Source organism: Neophocaena asiaeorientalis, unplaced genomic scaffold (assembly GCF_003031525.2).
Source record: "Neophocaena asiaeorientalis asiaeorientalis breed wild unplaced genomic scaffold, Neophocaena_asiaeorientalis_V1.1 scaffold364, whole genome shotgun sequence".
In the NCBI taxonomy this organism is placed as follows: Eukaryota; Metazoa; Chordata; class Mammalia; order Artiodactyla; family Phocoenidae; genus Neophocaena; species Neophocaena asiaeorientalis.
This window is the reverse complement of record NW_020172457.1, coordinates 3,176,805-3,199,095: the sequence shown is the minus strand read 5'-3', so window position 1 is coordinate 3,199,095 and position 22,291 is coordinate 3,176,805. Positions and strand designations below refer to the sequence as shown.

The 22,291-nt window shown below is 39.8% G+C and overlaps 1 protein-coding gene across 1 annotated transcript in view; it reads right to left on the bottom strand.

Annotated features, from left to right (window-relative positions):
- CHCHD3 (coiled-coil-helix-coiled-coil-helix domain containing 3) overlaps positions 1-22,291 on the bottom strand; it is a 282,681-nt gene that overhangs the window by 82,053 nt on the left and 178,337 nt on the right. Inside the window, exon 5 of the mRNA XM_024737982.1 lies at positions 18,771-18,854. Coding sequence (XP_024593750.1) covers positions 18,771-18,854 — 84 coding nt within the window. The remainder of the gene's footprint in view (positions 1-18,770; positions 18,855-22,291) is intronic.

Genomic DNA, 22,291 nt, shown 5'->3' with positions numbered 1-22,291 from the left:
AACTCACCACTACTTGACATGAAATATATTCGTTATTCAGTGTTATATTAACAGAGTGCTAATTTTATGAAAACAGGATTTTTTTCCTGTTTTCTGCTGTTAAATCTGCAGAGCCTAAAATGGAGCCTTCCATAGTTCACTCTAAATAAATATCAAATGAATGACTGAGCCTGGTAAACAGCTCGTGGTGACAAAGAAGAGAAAACGTTCAAGCAAAAATTCTCAATTGTTAGTAAGAAGGGTACTAAATTGCTTGTTTTAAAAAAATAATGAGAACTATAAAGCATAGAGAATATCCACCAACACATTCCTTTTGTATGTGGATAAACTTTTAAGAGCTGTAATTTTCTCAAAAGAAAAATGTTTTTTTTTGTATAATGGGATGATCCAGAAGGTATATTATATAAAATAGGCTATGGGAAATTTTTTTAACTGCCCTATGGGTGTTCAAGGTGGTGAGTTAGCAGGTATTTTACCATATTTTGTACCACAGAGAAAAAGAGAAAGAAAAAACAATTAACAATGGATACTTATACCTTTATCTTTAAACTGTCGCATATTCAAATAAAAAGACATTCATCCACAACTGAGAAACTAGGTTTAATCCTTATAATGCCCATAATTTATGGCAACTGGATACTTTAGTCATTAAAATATACTATGATTCAAGGGACTAAAAATATAAGAACTACATATATAAAAGATAATTTAAGGGGACTAACCAATATTAGTTGGTTGGTTTTTTTTTTTTTTTGCGGTATGTGGGCCTCTCACTGTTGTGGCCTCTCCCATTGCGGAGCACAGGCTCCGGACGCGCAGGCTCAGCGGCCATGGCTCACGGGCCCAGCCGCTCCGCGGCATGTGGGATCTTCCCGGACCGGGGCACAAACTGGTGTCCCCTGCATTGGCAGGCAGACTCTCAACCACTGTGCCACCAGGGAAGCCCTAGTTGGGTTTTTTGGTTTGTTTTTTGAGACAGAAACAGTAAACAGAACAGGAAGTTGTGGGAAATATATGAAAATGAATTTATATGAGAAACATATTAGAGTTTCATACATATAAATCTTTTTGAAAGGTTACTGGCTTGGTAATTTTGTGTTTTAGACTTAAGTCTTTAAGTTTTATGAAAATTCTCAGATTGCCTTTTGAGGAATCTAGTCAAAAAAGGTACACTTTTAAAGAAGATAACACAGTCTACTGTGATTGCCTTCTGAGCTGGCCGACAATATGGTGAGACTCTTCGTTTTATAATTAAAAGGACTTCAGTGATTTTGCTCTTTGGTGAGTACTTTTAATAGATCCTTGTATAAACCGCACAAAATGATGAGACAGGCCAGAATTAAGCCTGACCTAGTACATTTTTCTGTAGAAATGAAATCTATAATATTGATATCAACACCCCCTATCATCTTCCTGCAGCCATGACCCCACCAGTGATGGTTTCTGCCACTCATGAATACAATCCAAAATTAAACTCGTTTTTCAAGAAAAGACCCTTCTAACCAGGAATGTTCTTCCCCGTGAAATCCACCATTAGACGAGCGTGTCTGTCAAGGAAACGCCCCTCTGTGATTCCTCGCTGCATGTCTCCTTGCTCTTGCCCCATCACGACCCTGTGACCTGTCCTCACTCATGTTTTCATGCTTTCTCCTCGTCATCCATTCCATTTTATGGGTAATAGGAAGAGGGTTTAAAAAAAACCCCAAACCCCCCACTAGTGCTGTACTTCTTACTTATTAAATAAAAAACTCTGCAAGACTGACCCTAAAATCACAATGCAGAAATAAATCCTTGTTCTACATTAATATCCTAAGTCAGAGACTTCCAATGGAAGATTAAAATGAAAAGCCAACACTAAGAAACAACAACAAGAACCAACCTAGACATGAGCTGTATAGAATTCCCTCCAGATTCTACAGCCTCCTCTGGACCTATGCTCCCCATACCCCCGCAACTTCCTTATAGCTGCTACTCCCAAACTTCACCACCAGTCTCTGGAATCTGATCTCTTTGCCCTTGTGTGCCCAGTCTTGAGGAGCTGGACTCCAACATTATAATATCGCAGGGTTTAATAAATAAGCCATTTTTAACCTGGAAAAGTGGAAGTTCAACCAGCTTTGGGTTTCTGTTGCTGTTTTAATTTTCCTCCCATCAGCTGGGCTTATATTCATTCAACTCAATGGACAAAGATTCACCCCAGCCTCTCTCAAGAGATAGAGGATGACAGAAAAACGTAAGTGCACAAAAGTATCCAGATTACTATCTACTATCTCTGATACATATAGGTTGCCAAATTTGAATGGAAATACATACAAGAGAAATCCCTTTTTACCAGATAAAATGAAGTACATTAAAGAGCTCTGAAAATCAAAAACATAATGTAGACCCAAATTGTAGCTTTTTAAAAAATTACGTCTATTTTACAAAATTGACCTACAATTGAGCCAGTGATTCTATTTCTTCTGGCAAAATTCAATATAACATTTCAACATGACAAAATAATAGATATTCTTTCTAGGGTTTTTTTTTTCCCAACAAGTTACCTCAAACAGTGTATAATTATCAACCTCCTAGACGCTGGAGACTAATGATGATGATACCTGATGTTATCCTAATTTAATATCCATGTAAATTCACATATAATATTTTATTTCCTCTCCACACCCTCAGGAAACGTGTTTCGAAAGCCAATTTACAGATGAGGGCTCTGAGGGTCAAACAGGTTACTTGGTATTTCCAAGGACAAAGAACTGGTACGTAGGAGGTCTAACATTTGAATCCATATCCACCTGTCTTTAATGCCATTATATTTACCTTGAGGTCCTTTGGTGGAGGGGTCCCAAGACTTTGATGCATTCCAGAATCATCTAAGCTCATCTCCCTAATATTCTGAGGTCTGGGGTTATTCTTTTTTTTTTTATTTTTTTTTATTTTTTTAGATGTTTGGGGTAGGAATTTATTAATTAATTAATTTTTGCTGTGTTGGGTCTTCATTTCTGTGCGAGGGCTTCCTCTAGTTGTGGCAAGCGGGGGCCACTCTTCATCGCGGTGCGCAGGCCTGTCACTATCGCAGCCTCTCTTGTTGCGGAGCACAGGCTCCAGACGCGCAGGCTCAGTAGTTGTGGCTCACGGGCCTAGTTGCTCCGCGGCATGTGGGATCATCCCAAACCAGGGCTCGAACCCGTGTCCCCTGCGTTAGCAGGCAGATTCTCAACCACTGCGCCACCAGGGAAGCCCCCTGGGGTTATTCTTAAATACCGCAGGTAATGACCAGAAGACAAGCATCTGTGGGTATATGAAAACGAACAACTGGAACAAACTAGCAACTTAGCTGTCCTTTCCTCTGATAGAACAATCAGGTGAGTTCTACTGAAAATTTCTTTCATTCGGTATAGCAATTAATGTTAAAACTATTGCATGCCTGCTTTGTACCATGATATCAACAAAGCTAGTGAAATTTTATTGCTTGTTTGATTAAGTTTCATAAAGCCTAAGGAATGGTTCCCAAGTATTCATTATATTTCAGTCACCTCTGCAATAGCTGGGATGGCCACCCCAACACAAATCACTTCTAGGAACCTAAATAAACAAATACTCATTCACTAACTTAGAACCTATTTGATGAGACAATAACAAGGACTAGGTAGACAATGCCACCACTCCCTTCCCCAACTACATAAAACCAATTTTTAAACCTCCAGGTTTCTGTTTCCTCATCTGAAAAAGTACACTTCTGTGCTAGATGAATATTAAAGTTCCAAGAAGCACTTTCTGCTCGTGGACGCCGCCGAGTAAGCATCGTTGACGTCTCCCCACCCACCCTCCACTGCCGTCACGTCTAAGTCAGAGTCACTCAAAGAGCCCGAACAGCTGCGGAAGCTCTTCATCGGAGGTTTGAGCTCTGAAACAACCGATGAGAGCCTGAGGAGCCATTGTGAGCAGTCGGGAGCGTGCACAGACTGTGTGGTAATGAGGGATCCAAACACCAAACGCTCCAGAGGCTTCGGGTTTGTCACAATATGCCACTGTGGAGGAGGTGGATGCGGCCATGAAGGCAAGGCCACACAAGGTGGATGGAAGAGTTGGGGAACCAAAGAGGGCCGTCTCAAGAGAAGATTCTCAAAGGCCTGGTGCCCACTCAACTGTGAAAAAGATTTTTGTTGGTGGCATTAAAGAAGACACTGAAGAACATCATCTAAGAGATTACTTTGAACAGTAGGGGAAAATTGAAGTGATTGAAATCGTGACTGACCGAGGCAGTGGCATAAAGAGAGGCTTTGCTTTCGTAACCTTTGATGACCATGACTCTGTAGACAAGACTGTCATTCAGAAATACCACACTGTGAATGGCTACAACTGTGACATAAGGAAAGCCCTATCTCAGCAAGAGATGGCTAGTACCTCATCCAGCCAAAGAGGTCGAAGTGGTTCTGGAAACTTTGGTGGTGGTCGTGGAGGTAGTTTTGGTGGGAATGACAACTTTGGTCGTGGAGGAAACTTCAGTGGTCGAGGTGGCTTTGGTGGCAGCCGCAGTGGTGGTGGATATGGTGGCAGTGGGGATGGCTATAATGGATTTGGTAATGATGGAAGCAATTTTGGAGGTGGTGGAAGCTACAATGATTTTGGCAGTTACAACAATCAATCTTCAAATTTTGGACCCATGAAAGGAGGAAACTTTGGAGGCAGAAGTTCTGGCCCCCATGGTGGTGGAGGCCAATACTCTGCCAAACCCCGAAACCAAGGTGGCTATGGTGGTTCCAGCAGCAGCAGTAGCTATGGCAGTGGCAGAAGGTTTTGATTACTGCCAGGAAACAAAGCTTAGCAGGAGAGGAGAGCCAGAGAAGTGACAGGGAAGCTACAGGTTACAACAGATTTGTGAACTCAGCCAAGCACAGCGCTGGCAGGGCCTAGCTGCTACAAAGAAGACATGTTTTAGACAATACTCATGTGTATGGGCAAAAAAAAACTCGAGGACTGTATTTGTGACTAATTGTATAACAGGTTATTTTAGTTTCTGTTCTGTGGAAAGTGTAAAGCATTCCAACAAAGGGTTTTAATGTAGACTTTTTTGCACCCATGCTGTTGATTGCTAAATTTAATAGTCTGATCATGACGCTGAATAAATGTGTCTTTAAAAAAAAAAAAGTTCCAAGAAGCAGTAAACTTCTATGTGTCTATAAAATATTCCATTTCACTAACATAGCATCCAGGTATTAATACTGGTTTTAATCGTCAGTCAACACAGGCTTTAAAACATCAGCAATCTTGTTCTGCTGCCTGGCAAGGCTTAAAACCCAGGATTTCATCAGAATCACTGTTTCCATCTGGCAACATGTAGAGTAACATTCATTCAGAAACTATCTTTTGCATAATTACTCTTAAATAGCTAGGGTACAACTGACAGTTCTGTAAATGTAGTTACTTTATGTAACTTGTGCCTCTATTTAGCACAATATACTTATCCTTTTGTCTTTCTGGCATTATTCTTTTGGGAACTGAGTTCATGGTCAAATCCAAATGATACAATATAATTTTTTAATGTACCCACCAGAGAAATGGCAGTCTCTGTCTTTAATTACATGCTATTGAATTTTAACAAACAGTTCTAGGAATGTCTGCCAAATTTCTACAATCTAGAGCAACTACATCATGAGAGAAAAGACGGTTTACAATTTATTATGTATTATTTTTCTGGAACTACAGAAATATTCACTGTAGTTCTAGTTAAATTTTCATTTTAACAATAGCTAGATAAAGAGAAACACAGACCTTCTCAGCACATGTACTGCCTACCCAAGGATCTTAACTCTCAGCCTTGAACTACTCTTCTCTCACTTCTATTTTCACTCTCCACCTCACATCACTTACAGTCTGTCTAGGCAAGGTAGAGACTACATTGTGATTAAGTTCTAGAAATACTAACATTAAGAAGAAATGACAGGCAAGGAGGAGGGATGAGATAGCAGAGGTAAACCGTGCCTGCATTAGTCACTCCATGGATCACAGGACCTACTGTGCACAATACCGGGGCACGGAGTATGTGCTCAATATCCCCTAAACAGGGGATGTCTAACACGAGGCAGAGCAATGTACAGAGAGACAGCAAGCTTGGGGATTTCCTAGTGAATAACACTGAAGCAGTAGAGGGAAAACCATCACGGAGGTTAAATGCAGGAATGGCTTAAGGGTAGCTGACTGAGTGTTATATTTCTGAGATTTAATTACTTGGGTTAATTCAGAGGCAGAGCCTAGGGAAGCCCCTGAATTGAAGTTCAAATAGCTGTAAGATAGGAGCAACACCTCTGGCCTTAAACTAGAGAAAGGAAATTGACAGTAAACTCGTATTTGTGTGACAATAACCTAAATTTGCAGGAAGTTTGTGCTCCAAGATTCCATATGTACGCAATCTGAACAGCAGGCTAAGTAGGCTGGACTGCTGTGGACACAGGAGTTCAAGGGCTACGCTGGAGATCTATTAGAAAGAAATGATTTTGCAAAGTAGGCCATGGCAAAGGAAGACGGTGAGGGCAGAGGTGCCCAAGTGGCAATGGGAGCTACAAGAAGATCATTCTTGGACCCTCCACCCGCTTCTCTCGCTGTCATCTCACTAAGCCTCTTCACCATCACCATGGCTGATCTAGCCTGGCTTTAATTTTGATTTCCGGTTATTTCTCCCCCTGGTATTTCCAGGACCATCATCTTTTCCCTCCATCCTCTTTTCCCTCCATCCTCTCAGAGGCTAAGGCCCAATCTACAGATCCTTTACTGTTTCCTTACTGTCAGCATCTCTCCTATCCGTTTAGTCTAGGCACTAAAGCCATACTAATTGTATCCATCATCTGATCACGAAACTGGTTTAATATCACTTCACTGCAGAATATGATCCACTGGTAAGTAAGACTGTTGGTGCTTAGTTTATGTAAGAAGCCAAGTACAAATGCTGCTAAGGGAAACATGGCTGAGAATCTGTTACTTGACTCTACTGGCTCTGAACAAAAAATGTCATGCCCACTTCCACCAAAATTCTTCCTAAAATCTGGGCAAGGGGAGTGGAATTGCATAATAACTGTAATGTCAGAAAGCCTCAAGGGAGTATCGCACTCTACCACGGTCACACAGAAGGAGAGGCTGTCGGCGAGGAGACAGAGGCCTGGCCACACTGGCTGGGAAACTGTAGGGCAAGTTACTTCATGTCTCTGAGTCTGAAGAACAAAGTCAGTAACTGGTTAAGTGGTGAAAGAAGAAAATACCTTCCCCTAGAGGTCTGTCCAGGGGTTAAAATGATTGTGTTAAATAATTTCGTGTACTGCCAGGCTTATGATAGTCCCTCAATAGACGGAGGCTGTTTTAATATGCTGCTGCTGCTGATAATACTATATTTCTTGACCAGCAGCCTTGGAACAGCAAGGATGTCCACAGTGCAAAGTACCCAGGAACATTTTCACCAAAAGCCAAGTTTGGGGATAACTCATGAAGTTCGGATTCTATTTAGGACAGGGTTTGTGGACAAAACTGATTACCCCTGCCTCAAGTCACATAAACGTAATGGATAAGAACATCACTTAGGCAATATGATTTAATTTACTTCAAAGGTTTGCGCCCAAATAGTAGCATCTGCACTGACTGTTTCACTTGATGTAAATAAGACATGCAGCTGCATTACTATCAGTAGCTGGCATGGCTGGAGCAGAAGGACCCTCGCCTGAATCTCTAGGAAACTTGCAGGGTAAGGTGTAACTTGAGGTGAGGTGCACCTGGAAGATGCATATCTAATGTACCTGGGCCACTTCTGGGATTAAAGCCTTTCACCTGCTGAAAACTCCTTTATTCATTTACTCAACAAAGATCTGTCAGGCACCTACTATGTGCCAGGCTCTGTTGCAGGGGCTAGGGATAGAGCAGTGAACAGACAGGGTTCCCACCCTCATAGATCTCATGTGAAACTACAAGTCGTGTGGGGGCAGTGCTGTGGCCACACTGTCCTCCCTGGACTCTTGAGCTTAACCGTCTCTGAAGCTGAATGAGATTACAGAGCAGGATTGTTGACCTTCATTCAACTTCCTAGGATACAAAGACTGCACTACTTTCTGACCTAGGCAAGCAAACCTTACTGCTTCCAAACTCTTTCTGAATGGTCACAGAAAACTCGAGATTCTGAAGGAGTGGAAGATATTGATATATATTTTGCTTGTTCCTCCAGCTCTAGATCTTGGTAAACACTTTTGGGTTAAAGACCCACAGTGGTAATTAAATATTTATCAAATCTGATTACCCTCCTACTTCATTCCATGAAAAAGAAGAAAAATCCTACTGCGAGCCTGGATCCTTGGTGGCATTCTGTGTGCCCAATTCTTCACATGAGGATGTACGACTCTTGGGTTAATGGGCGTGATTCTGTGTCCTGTGGTGGGAGGGCCCTGGTGAAACTGAGCTACCATGGGTACAGCTTTCTCAAAGACTCTTAGATAGACCAGAGATTATGAAGACAGTTTAGAGTCAGAACACAGCCCTCCAGAGGAACTTTAGAATCCCTAGGCCTCTTCCTCTTCTGTCCACCCTTCTGCAACACAGTACAAAGGCAGGCAATTCCAGGATGGCTGCAGGTCCTCAGAAGCCCTCAAATTAGGAACTCTATCAACAAACTTCTATGGCTGCCCGACCTCTACATTCTAGGATGCAGATAAGGAAGGACTCAAAAAAAAATGTAAGTCCTGGCATTATGCAGGGCACAGAAAATCTCAGATGGTGTACTGGGATAAGTTAATGAGTGTTTCTTGAAAAAAAAGACTATGGTTTAATGCTGAAACATGGCATGCAGTATCCTCATCTTGGAAGCTCAGAATGTATATAAACTCTGAGAAGGCCTACAGTAAAGAAATCTGTTCTGCTTAGTTAAGCTTAGCACTCTTCAAAATTATTTGGCCAAGGCACGCATCCCACTTCCTGACTAACACATTAATTTTAAAAGTTATCTAGTGCCTATTATGTGCCAGGCACTATCATGGTGATCAAAAAGTGGAAATAGCTCTGGTCTTCATGGAACTTACATAATTAACATTTATTTTCAAATATAGTTATTTAACACAACCAGTTCACTGGGTCTGTCTGTTTACCTATCTATCTATCTATTTATTGGCTGCGTTGGGTCTTCGTTGCTGTGAGCAGGCTTTCTCTAGTTGTGGTGAGCGGGGGCTACTCTTCGTTGCAGTGTGCGGGCTTCTCATCGCGGTGGCTTCTCTTGCTGCGGAGCACGGGCTCTAGGCACGGGGGTTTCAGTAGTTGTGGTGTGCAGGCTCTGGAGTTGTGGCTCATGGGCTCTAGAGCACAGGTTCAGTAGTTGCGGCACACGGGCTTAGTTGCTCCGCAGCACGTGGGTTCCTGGACCAGGGCTCGAACCCGTGTCCCCTGCATTGGCAGGCGGATTCTCAACCACTGCGCCACCAGGGAAGTCCCAGTTCATTGGGTCTTTACCTGAGCATTTAACCTGACGAATCTCTTCAACCCACTAGATTCCACTTTAAATCCCATGATCTTTAGACCTTTAAGGGACAAAAAGTAGCAGCTATTCCTCACAAAACATTTCTGCTCTGGAAAACAGTCTGGCAAAGCCTCCACGGATCCACTGTGGCAATTAAAAGCTCTGTACCAGATGCCAACAGGTGTTTGTACCATTTGTATTCATCACTATATCTACGTACAGTGCCTGGCTCACTGGAGGAATTTAACAAATGTGTGTTTGAATGAATGGTGAATGCCAATGACCCCCTCTAGCGCCCTCCATCCCAAATTCTGATAAGAATGACCAAGGTCAAACTCCTAGTCTCCATGGCCAGGCTGGATTTAGATTCCCTTCATTAAATGCTGACCTTACCGTGCCAACCTGCTTTTATATGCCAAGTTCAGATATGGGCACTTCTTACTTGATGATGTTAAGAGATAACACTACTTGCAAATGTTTTAATGACCAAATATATCTTTCTTAATGAAGCTAATGTGTTGAAACGTAATCCCTTATAGAGGCACAGCTGGCTCATGGTCTGAACATAAAACTGGGATTCAAGTGCATCTTCTAACGCCAGCCCTGCAATTTCCTTTAAAAAAATTAATATTCATGTATTTTAATTTTTTAGTCAGTAAAATAGGGAAATAAGCACTGGCTGGTCTGCCTAAATGGAGCACACTTGAAATATATAAATAAACAAGATAGCAAGAAGCAAAACAATCACTAATTATGAAATTGGAGGCAAAGGAAATTTAAGAGATTTAGCTCATTTTCAATCAAATACACAGGAAATACACAGGAAACGCAGAATGACTTCCTGGGTGCAATATTCTTATCAATAACAAGAAAAGATTCCAAAGAAAGGAAAGAGGATATTAATTGCTTTTCAAATAAGACAGCCTACTGAGCCCCCCAGACAAAATGAACAGAATCTTTAAAAGTGGAATTAATTTTCCCTGGATTTCATAACACTTTATTTCTTACCTTGTCTTTACACATTCAAGTGGCATACCATTTTAAAAACTGTCATGGTAAACAGAATCTATTTTATTGTAGAGTCTTTCACAAGGTAAAGGAAATGTGAAGAGCTGAGAAAGTAAGCAACCCATACTGTTGGCATCTTAGCACTTATGATCATGACAAGTACTCAAAAAAGGCAATACTGGGCTTTAAAGCTGAACTGTACATTATCTCTTTCTCAGAGCCCTGGGGCTATCGCTGCAAAGCACAGTGGTCCATTCTAAGATCTGAATAGAGAAAAGGAAGAGATCATTAAATTATAATTTCCATGCACAATTGGTACAAGTATTTCCTACCAACAGGACTGATATGAAAGCAAGATCCCAGAATAAAGCTGCTCAGCAGAGAGGATGGCAGTATAGTGTCCTGTAAATTTGATTTCACTGAAAGCCCTGACACATCATAATAGTGAAATCCTATTTACTGTAGCAAGCAGGGTGGATAATGCTATTTAATACCTGGTATACTCTGTGCCATCAGCCCATAGCTTTGTACTCCACATTCTCATCTTACCTTAAGGTTAATACTTCTTGACAGCCTACATGGTAAATAGAGCCCCAAATTAAGTGCTGATACCATGATTTACAAATCTTTCCTCTAAAGTTGGGCATAGAAAAACTGGCTCCAGTTAAAGGGATCATTTTTACGGGATGCACTTTTCACAGTTCATCCTGGAAAAAATTTAGGTCTCGTATCCCTAAAGCCAGATTAAGAAAGCATTTCAAGGTTACCCAAGGTTACCACATTTCCCATTAGAAAATTCAGAGAGGTTAACAGAAAAGCCAGTGTGTTTGGAGGACTTGTTGAATAATGAATTAAGGATAAGACCCCCATATTCACTATACTGCATCAATTTTCTTGCCCCTAGAGAACAAAAATAGAAAAAAAAGTTCACCCTGCTTGCTGCTTTTGGAATATCTGCAATAATAAACTTCCCTTAGGGAGCCCGGTAAGAGTGCAAAAGGGTTCAGTCTCTGAATCTAAGTTATAAATAACTGTTTCAATTACATTAACAAAGGATATGGTGATATTGGGCCTTATTAATTTCTCTACCTAACAGTTAACATCTAAGTGCATTTATTTGAACTATCATTACTCGTTAATGATAAAAAAAAAAAAAATCTCAGAGCAACTCAAGGTACATGCTGAAAACCACTTTGCTGAAACCTCTGCCGTTTGTAATGGTATTATGATTAAAAGTGACATTGGCTTCTATGCCTTCAACATCCAAACTCCTGGACCAGAGAGGCTTATCTCTTTCTGCAACCCTCGATAACTACAGAAACCACAGAGAAACTGCCTTGATTTCAAGATGAATGAGGAGGCCAGTACAAAATTTCCAAGTGTCGAAGGAATAATCTCTCTCTCTAGGCCGACAAATGCAAACTAGCATAACCTACGGAGGCATATCTACCACAAAGTTATGCTTTTAACTACTGTGTTAAATTTGCTATATCACAGTGCATGGCCAAAACATGCACATTATTTAGTGTATATATCAGCCACCCATATGACCTAGAATCACTGACAACTGTTTAGAAAGCACCTCGGGGGAAAACATCGAAGGGGTTTTTTTATCCCATAAATTGAGTTTTAGCAGTTATCGCCCTACCCCAAAATAGACTGTTTATGTTTTAGGATCTCAGATGTCAGTGGTCTGTGATTCTACCCTGTATTAATCCCTTGAAATGGCTGACCCAGCTCTGCTCAATGAAATATTTTTACAGTGACAGACTTCATCTGGTAGTAAAAATGCATACTAATTTCTTCGCATAAGGAACACACTGGGCTGGCAATAATCTGTTCTGTTGTCATTTCTCTTTATTATCATTCTTGGCATTATTTTTCCCCCAAGCTTTGCAAAGAGGAACACAGAAATGAAGGTGCTAATGACAAAGAAGTCGTCAAGCAATCATAAAAGCCAATTAATCATACAGATGAGCCCAACACTGTGATACAATAGAAGATATGCCACCCACTATAAGTAAAAAGGCTTTTAAAAATTGCTCATTTGATGTAAGCATGACCTTAGAATTTAATTAGCAACTCTCTCCACAGGTGATGAACTAGTAAAGTACTTTTCTTCTTAATGACAATTTATTTTTCACCATTCTCTTTGCCCTGCTCTCTTTTGCTCAGCTTGTATAATTCCCTCTCCTCCTTAATTGTATGCGGTTGACTGCAATGTGTATGTAAATAGCTGCTGAAATCCAGAGGAGCCTGTAAACTGAAAGCAATACATACCCCACTACCCTGTTGATCTGAACACTGTAACAGTACCCAACTAAGCTCTCTGATCTCCCTCAGCTCCTCAAGCCACCAGGCCTTTTACAGCTCTCTTCATGCTGTGCCAAACCCCACCATTCTCATGAACGCCAAAAGCAAAGGGCATTCAGTAGAGCAAATCAATTCAATTCATAATTGAGAAGTCAGACATGCAAGACACACTGATCATCAAAGAACTCATATCTCTAGATGTCCTGGGGAGTGAGGGGTCCTTCAACCTAGAAGATCCTGGGAGAATCTGGATTCTGCCCTGTTATAATATGGCCTTGGTCCTGCCTCTCAATTTCCTTCCAGAGTGCTAACAGACTACGAGAAAAATACACACTTTCCTGAAGAATATCCAGGCAATGGATGTTCCGGGAGCAGGCAATCCAGGCTCTAATTAGATAACCATCAAAACAGTTGATAAAACAGTTACAGAATGAGATGACTATCCTGTAGTAACACTGTGAGCATATGAATGAATGAATCTCAAAGACATTTCTAAACTGCTTGAATGACTATGAATTTCTTACTTCAAAGTAAAAGCAGCACAACTAGATATTACAGTAACTCTTGGGGGTATCATGCTGCAGTCGCTAAGTAATAAGGCCCTGTTTATTCCCTTTTGCTCCAATTTTCCCAGGAAGTGCCAAATCCTGGGGAGAAAATTAGGCATTTTGAATGCTTAACATTTTCAGGTTATGAGGTGGCACTGATCAAGTTTGAACATCAGGACCTAAAAAGTTGTATTAGAAGCCAGAAGGAGTTAATTTACTACCCAAAGAATTAACAAAGCAATCAGCAGGATTTAACTTCTTAAGTGCACAACTGACAAACATTAAAGATGGTACTGGACAATGGCTAAAAGCTCAGGTGTTGGACCTGGCTCAAATCCAGATCACATTTTGTCTGTATATTCTTGGACAAGTTACTTGAAGCCTTAGGACCTTCATCTAAACAACAGGGTGGACAGCCTCATAGGGTTGTTTATGATAATAAAATGACATAATCCATGCAAAGTGCCCAGCACAACATAAATACTCAAAAAATGTTACTGTTAGCTACTAGGACGATGAGGACGCTATAAATATCCAGATGTTCAAAGTTAAACTTGATTTTCTCACAGGATAGATTAGACTATTAATTTAAATAACTAATGAAGATACTAAATGTTTTGTCAATGCGTAAGAACTGTACACTAATAGCTTGGACCTAACTTTACGGCATAAGCTTAGTAAATGCAGGATTTGTTCGCTGCACGCCTACTACGTGAGTTGTGGGAAATAAGAAAATGACCTTTACCCTCAAGGAGTTTACAAAATAAACACAGATAACTCATCACAATTGTCATAAATGTGGCACACTAAGGGAGGTACACAAAGCATTATGGAGAATTCCCTGAGTGACTGGCAGAGGCTTCTTAGAAACACCTAAGAACCTTTTCTTTGAAAGCTGCCCTGGGCTTTCTTTCATCAAATCTCCCAACAGGAATTAATACTCTCAAGCCTCTTACCTCAACCACCAAGAATTGATACTCAAGCCTCTCTCAGTTAGGGCATACCTACATGCAACGCCTCTCACGTTCTTTTTTTTTTTTTCCCTTTTAATTAATTTATTTATTTTTGGGTGCCTTGGGTTTTCGTTGCTGCACGCAGGCTTTCTCTAGTTGCGGTGAGCAGGGGCTACTCTTCGTTGTGGTGCCTGGGCTTCTCATTGCAGTGGCTTCTCTTGTTGCGGAGCATGGGCTCTAGGCACACGGGCTTCAGTAGTTGTGGCGCGCGGGCTTAGTTGCTCCTCAGCACGTGGGATCTTCTCAGACCAGGGCTTGAACCTGTGTCCCTTGCATTGGCAGGCGGCTTCTTAACCACTGCGCCACCAGGGAAGTCCACGTTCTTAAAATACAAGTTTATCTCACGTCCACATCAACGTTGTTTGATGAAGCTGGCAACACTGACAATGAAACAAGGACTCAAAAAACTTAAATGGCTTTGACCTTCTTTCTCAGTGAAGAGTTGTTGCTTTCGCATACTGGTTCTGAGAAGCGTGAAATTGGTGTCCAATTAAATTGCACTTATTACTCCTCCCGAGTTAGTGAAAGGAGAAAGTTATCTCAGACTCCTGGCGAACCAGCCAATATAAATACCTGGGACGAGAAAGCTCCATTCACACAAGGGAATGTCTAACTGATAAGGAGTTTACTGAAATAGAACCAAGGGGCACACCAAGCTGTATTACAGAACTGCATGTGCTTCAAATGCTCAACAGACTCGGGTTCATAATTCTCAAATGACCATGAATTTCTCACTTCAAAGTAAAAGAAGCACAATGAGATATTAAAATAACTCTTAGGGGTATCATGCTGTAGGTGCATCATGAAATTTGCCTCAAGTCAATGAAAATGAATAGTTGAGTAACAAGACTGAGTCATAAAAAAGTGATTATATATACAATTACTGTGTTTGCTAATCTAGCTGATGGGCAGATGGTACGGTGGTCTTAGAAATCATCCCTGTAATGACTCTGTAAAAGACTCAGTGTCCCCTCCTCTCCATTAATATACCACCTAGTATTCAGTGTATGGTTTCTTAAGTTCACTTGGTTAAAACAGACAAAGATATGTACTTATATCCACTTTTAAACTTGAATTTTAAACAGGAACCTGGGATTTCATTGTAAGTTAATGATTCTGCAAGTTATAATACCACAATCATTTTTTTTCTTACATTATCCACTATTGGATTGGGCATTTTACATCTTTTAACACAAAGTGTGTAGAATTTCTAACAGAAATGGTTAGACATTGTACTTTTCACTGTCATCACAAGAAAAATCCTCTTTACAATCTTTCGCATTAAGGCTAGAAAATGCTTCGTCTCTGGACACCTAAATGTCTCTCAAATGTTCCTAGATGAAATCCAATTGGACAAAATTCACCTTAGGTACTTTAGGAATGGCAGTAATAAACAAAAACAAGATATTATAAAATGGGCAGAAGACACCGGAAAGCTGAATAACACGAAAGTAATTTTATGATCTTTAATATCTTGCACACAATGGAAAGGAAATATTCTTTAATGGCAACAGCTTGTATTTGCTAAGCTCTTTCCAGTTTTCAAGGGGCTTTTAAATATATCATTTTATCTTGTCCCTCCAATAACTCACAAAGGTGAGTAAGGAACAGAGTATTATCCCCACTTTATAGATGAAGAACCAGAGACCACGAGAGATTAGGTGAATTGTCAAATAACTAGATGAAAAAGCCATGCCTTCTGACTCCTAGTCCAGCATTCTTTCCACCACATGTTCTTAAATATGGAGTTATTAAGTATTAACTAATAATAATGTGATTATTCCTCCTCGGCATTCTTCTAAGTTCACTCAGCTTCTCAGCTTTCAGTTAAAATTCCTAAATAACTTCTTTCCAGCCTCATCTTCAAAAAAGAAAAGATGGTGTTTGTGTGTTATAAGAAGACGTTTGTGACAATGATTTGGTATCAGCACACCATGTCCACCTGACCTTCCCCACCTTGTTCTAACCTGAGACCAAAAACAACAGTTAACTGTTAAGCAGACCCCTTTAATCGGCCGAGAGCAAATCCTCTCAGTGCCTCATACCCATCACTGAATATCTCTATCAAATTGGTGGATTTATGAGAAATGGGTAAATATTTATCAGTGCCTTTTCTTATACCTAACAGTAATCAATGAGGACTTCAAAAGGTATCTAGCATAGTAATACTTGAAAGCAAAGAAAACTATCACTGAGTGGGGAAAAAGCAGGTCCTGGTTAATCACCTCAAAAACTTTTACTCAATCATTTTATTCAGCTAACATTTACTCATTATATCAGGGACAGTGCTCTGGATGGACAGAAGTAAAAAGAAGAGCTACCACTGACTGAATGGTTATCCTGTCCTGGACACTATTATAGGTGATTTGTGAGAATTATCTCATTTAACAAATTAATAAGGTAAGTACATTATACCGTCATTTTATAGCTGAGGAAACGGAAGTTTACGTTAGATGCTCCATGATATGCAGCAGGTAAATGTCAGTTCAGGGATTTGAATCCAAGCCACCTGATGTCAGAACCTGTGCACTAAACCAGGCTTCTGCAAACCACAACTCATGGGGCAAATCCAGCCCGCCACCTGTTTTACTACAGCCCTAAGAATGGTGTTACGTTTTTAAATGGTTGGGGGAAACAAATCAGAAGAAGAGTATTTCATGACATTTGAAAATTACATGAAATTCTAACTTCAGTGTCCATATATTAGAACAGTCACACGTGTTCACTGACACATTGGCTATGGTATGGCTGCTTTCACATTACAATGGCAGAGTCGAGTAGTTGCAACAGAAACCGTACATGGCCTGCAAAGCCTGCAATATTTACTATCTGGCCCTTTACAGAAAAATGTGCTGACTTCTGTGCTAAGCATTTCCACTTTATGCTTATTTAACATCTCTACTTGGATGTCTTAAGTAGCATCCCAAACTTACCATATCCAAAATCGAACTGATTTCCTCCACTACCCACATCCAGATCCATATTTTAATAGCCTTGGCCTTGGAAAATCCATCCTTCTAGCTGTAAAAGCTATATACCTAGAATATCTCTGAGTTCTTTCTTTCACTCATGTTCAAAACCATCAGCACATCTGGTCAGCTCTGCCTGTGAAACATCCAACCACATCTCATTCCTCCACTGCTAGCACCCTGGCCCAAGCCATCACCACCCCTTTTCTGAATTGCCACTATTACCTCCAAGTCCCTCTTGCTTCAGTTCTTGCCCAAGACAGCAGCCAGAATACTCTTCCACTCAAAAGCCCTCATGGTGCTGGCCTGCTTCCCATTGCTGCAGACCTCTTCCCAGTTAGACAGGCCCTCCCTCTCCACCCAACCCCATACCTACACTCTTAGGCCCTGGGACTCCTTTTCCCCCCACTTTACTGTCTGCCATATTATCACAATCTGCCATTCAACATGTTGACGAGGTTTTAATTGAATTTAAGCTCCACGAGGGCAGAAGTTTAGCTCACTTTCTTTATTAGCATATCTCTGGCACTACCAGAGCCTGGCATATATTAGGTAGATATCTGCTGAATCAGTGAGAAAACGGTCCCTACACTCAGGAAGCACTCAGTTCAGTGACATACAGAGACAGGTGAAGATGATCAACATACAAATATTTGTACTGAATGGGGCTTAATAGTTTATTTCTTAGTTTATCTAGTTTCTTATGAAACAACCTATTCTAAATCAATCAACTTTGGGGGTCTCAATCAAAGCAAAGAGAAAGCTAGCTTTGTAACCTCATGGTCTATGTATGAACTTATCCTAGACAACAAATATACTTCACTGAACAGCGGCACTGATTGGGTCCTTAAGCTCCCATTCTTAAACCCACTGCTTCCTTTTGTTCCAGCCTTAATTTCCTTCTTTGCGTCTCTGCCAAATTCTAGGGTCAGGTCAACCAGAGGTACTTCCTCCACTCCTCATCCTAACTCTTCTCCTGAGTCCTACTATTTAGCTCCTGTCCACCAGTTTTGAAGAAGACATTCATTTCTTGGCCACAAGTGCAGTGAAACAGCTTTCACAAAGACAATTTATCCTTTAAAACACTACCATTTCTAAGAACGTGCTCAAGTTTAGTCAATGTTTGGGAAAGCCAACAGTAGCACTCTACTGTTTGACCTGGAGACAATGCAGTTTCTAAACATACAGGGGAAAATATTTGGAAGGAGTTCCTTAGTAGTAAAATGCATCAATGAACAAACAACACAACAATATGCAAAACTACCAAAGTAAAAATGACATTATCTTCGAGAACGATCTGCACACTTGGCGTCTTCATTTCCTGGCCACTTTTTAATGAGAAAAAGCAGTTACAGTGCTAATGTACTGATTTTTAAATATATACATGGGAACACCGCAAATGTGGTAAAAGAAGAGAATCACTGACAAGAAATAGTCATACCCTCTCCTCCAGTCTAGCCAGCTGCTCTTTGTAGAATGCATCCTGCTTCTTTATCACTCGATCTTTCTCTTCCAGCTGCTTAGCCTAAAAAAAGAAATGAAGAATATACTATATGAAGAAAAAGCAGTAACAGCAAAGCAGAAGTATAAACTGCATTAGAAATAAGTATTCAAAGATGAAGATTTTTGCAATCTATTAGGTCTCTGCCATAGAAAAAACATTAATAAGATGAGGACTGCTGCAACTAAATGTAAAGAATGAGTCTGCACTGCACTTGTCGTTAACTGTAACAGCTGTGTCCTACTTTGTCCAAGCGTTTTTGATAATGTCAGAATACAGCACAGACAGTTTTATTTAACTTCTCTTTCGAAGAGCAATTTCAAGGATTAATATTTTGCACAATAAGACTTTGATTTTATTCCAGGTATAATACACATGGTTATTAACCATCTTTCTGGAGCGATAACCACAAGAAAACGCCTATATAAGATTTTGTACATCAACCTTAACGTTTGAGAACCCTTAAACTAACCAGTGAAACCAGCATATAAACACATGTATTGGTCTACCTCCTTTTTAATGAAGTAGCTGTCTTTGGCGAAAAGGGCAAAAACTATTGTATTTGTTTATTTGAATAATTTTAAATAATTAATAATAAAATAATAAAAGTAATTTTTAAACTCTTAGTTATCCCACTTCTAATTTATAAGATCTTCTTTTTACAAAATTAAAAATCAAGTAATAAAATATTTATTCTTGAAAAAAATAATGATAAAGACGCTTACTTTTGAATGTTTTTCAAGCTAAATTTAAAAATGCATTTCTTTGAAATCTTGCCATTTGGAACAACATGGATGGACCTAGAGGGTGTTATGCTAAGTAAAATAAGGCACACAGAAAAGAGAAATATTGTATGATTTCACTTATATGTGGAATCTACAAAACAAAACAATGAACAAACATAGCCAAACAGAAACAGAGTCATAGATACAGAGAAGAAACAGACTGTCAGAGGGGAGGGGTGTGGGGAGGAGAGAAATAGGTGAGGGAGATTAAGAGGCAAACTTCCAGTTACAAAATAAATGATTCACAAATGTGAAATGTACCGTGTGGGGAATGTAGTCTATAATTAGTTAATATCTTTGTATGGTGACAGATGGCAACTAGACTTATTATGGTGATCATTTTGTAATGTACAGAAATATCGAATCACTATGGTGTGCACCAGGAACTAACACAGTGTTGTATGTCAATTATACTTCAAAAACAAACGAACAAAAAGACTCATAGAAAAAGAGATCATACTTGTGACTACCAGAGATGAAGAGACGGGGGAGGGGGAATTAGACGAAGGTAGTAAAGAGGTACAAATTTCCAGTTGCAAGATACATTAATATTAGGAATGTAATGTCCAACATGATAAGATAATTAATACTGCTCTACCTTATAAATGAAAGTTCATAAGAGGGTAAATCCTATGAGTTCACAAGGAAAAGCATTTTTTTTTCTATTTCTTTAATGTTGTATCTATATGAGATGATGGATGTTCACTAAACTTATTGTGGTCATGATGATGTAAGTCAAATCATTATGCTGTACACCTTAACCTTATACAGTGCTGCATGTCAATTATATCTCAAAACTGGAGGAGAATGAAAAAATGCATTTCTTAAACTGTTGTTTCTACTTTTATTATGTTTAAGTACCTTTATCTCGGAGAGAACAGAACTCCTTACAATACCCCATGTTAGAAAAGTTTTTAACATATTTTTTGTTCAATGAATGTTGAATACACGCCTGACTAGTAACTTTAAGAAATAATAGAAGTATATATTTTGGCATTCCCATTCTTGTGCCATATTTTCTTTGCAACATGATCAAGGGTCACCTGGCTCAACTGGTGTAAGGGTGACTGTCACTATATGCTTAATTTAGGTGAACCCATTGGCTCATTTGTTGTAGATCATTGTTTTGCTACTTACTTTGACTTCAATATCCTGCAGCATGTTAAAAACAAAGAAACAGTTATTTAACAATGTAAGTACTTTTTTTTTCCCCTAATGTCAACCAAGAAATCTGATAGATAGTATCTAAAACACACATCAAAGACAGCAATGGGGGGCTTCCCTGGTGGCACAGTGGTTGAGAATCTGCCTGCTAATGCAGGGGACACGGGTTCGAGCCCTGGTCTGGGAAGATCCCACATGCTGCAGAGCAACTAGGCCCGTGAGCCACAACTACTGACCCTGCGCGTCTGGAGCCTTTGCTCCGCGACAAGAGAGGCCGCGATAGTGAGAGGCCCATGCACTGCGATGAAGAGTGGCCCCGCTTGCCACAACTAGAGAAAGCCCTCGTACAGAAACGAATACCCAACACAGCAAAAAATAAATAAATAAACTGGGGGAAAAAAAAAAGACAGCAATGGGGAAAAAAATAAGAGGACTTGCTTAAACTTGGCACACATTTAAATGTGACTGTGCTATTACAGTGTGAATAGAAGATTTCAATGAAAAGTTCATGCTGCTTGGAATAATTAAAAAACAAAATATTGAGGTTAGATAAAATACATGTATATGCAAGTACATAATCTATGACTCCCTGATACAGCACAGTAAAAACCTCACTAGTCTGTCAGGAATATAAAAGAAAAAGTAAATGGAGAAAGAATTTTTGATAAAGTTACGTGTGAAGAAAATATGCATGACTATATGATCTAAAGAGAAAAGATCTTTCTAAATTCAACACATACCTCCAAAATATAAAGGAAATGCAAAAGAATGGATTTATGAGAACTTCCATTAAATAAAAAACATTAAATAAAATGAATAAGCAAATGACAAAGAAATACCAACCTCTAACTGTGAAATTAGTGTTACTAACATATAGAACACTCAAAAAATAAGCCCTCCACCCCACCCCGCTCCCCAGAAGAGCCAAGAGAGAAACATGCAAATGACATAGACTGGCAATTCACACAAAATGGTAAATAATAAACACATTAAAAAAAACCCCAACCCCACAAGAAATCAAAAAATGAAAATTAAAATAACAAAATTCCATAATTCATCTATAAAATTTTAAAATATAAAAATAATATTGCCCAGGATACAGGAAAAACAAGCTCTTCAAGACACTGTCTGTCAGAATGTAAACTGGCACAAGTATTTTAAAAATCCATTTGACAAAATGTAAATAAGTTTGAAAACTGTACATATGCACTGAGATCTAAACACTCCACTTTTAGGACTTGAGTAATTATGGCAACATGCAAAGATATTCATGGTAAGATTATTTAGAATTGCAAAGAAACAAAAACAAAAACCAATCTAGGGACTTCCCTGGTGGCACAGTGGTTAAGAATCCACCTGCCAATGCAGGGAACACCGGTTTGATCCCTGGTCTGGGAAGATCCCACATGCCGCAGAGCAAATAAGCCCATGTGCCAAAACTACTGAGCCCGTGCGCTCTAGTGCTCGTGTGCATCAACTACTGAAGCCCGCGCACCTAGAGCCCGTGCTCCA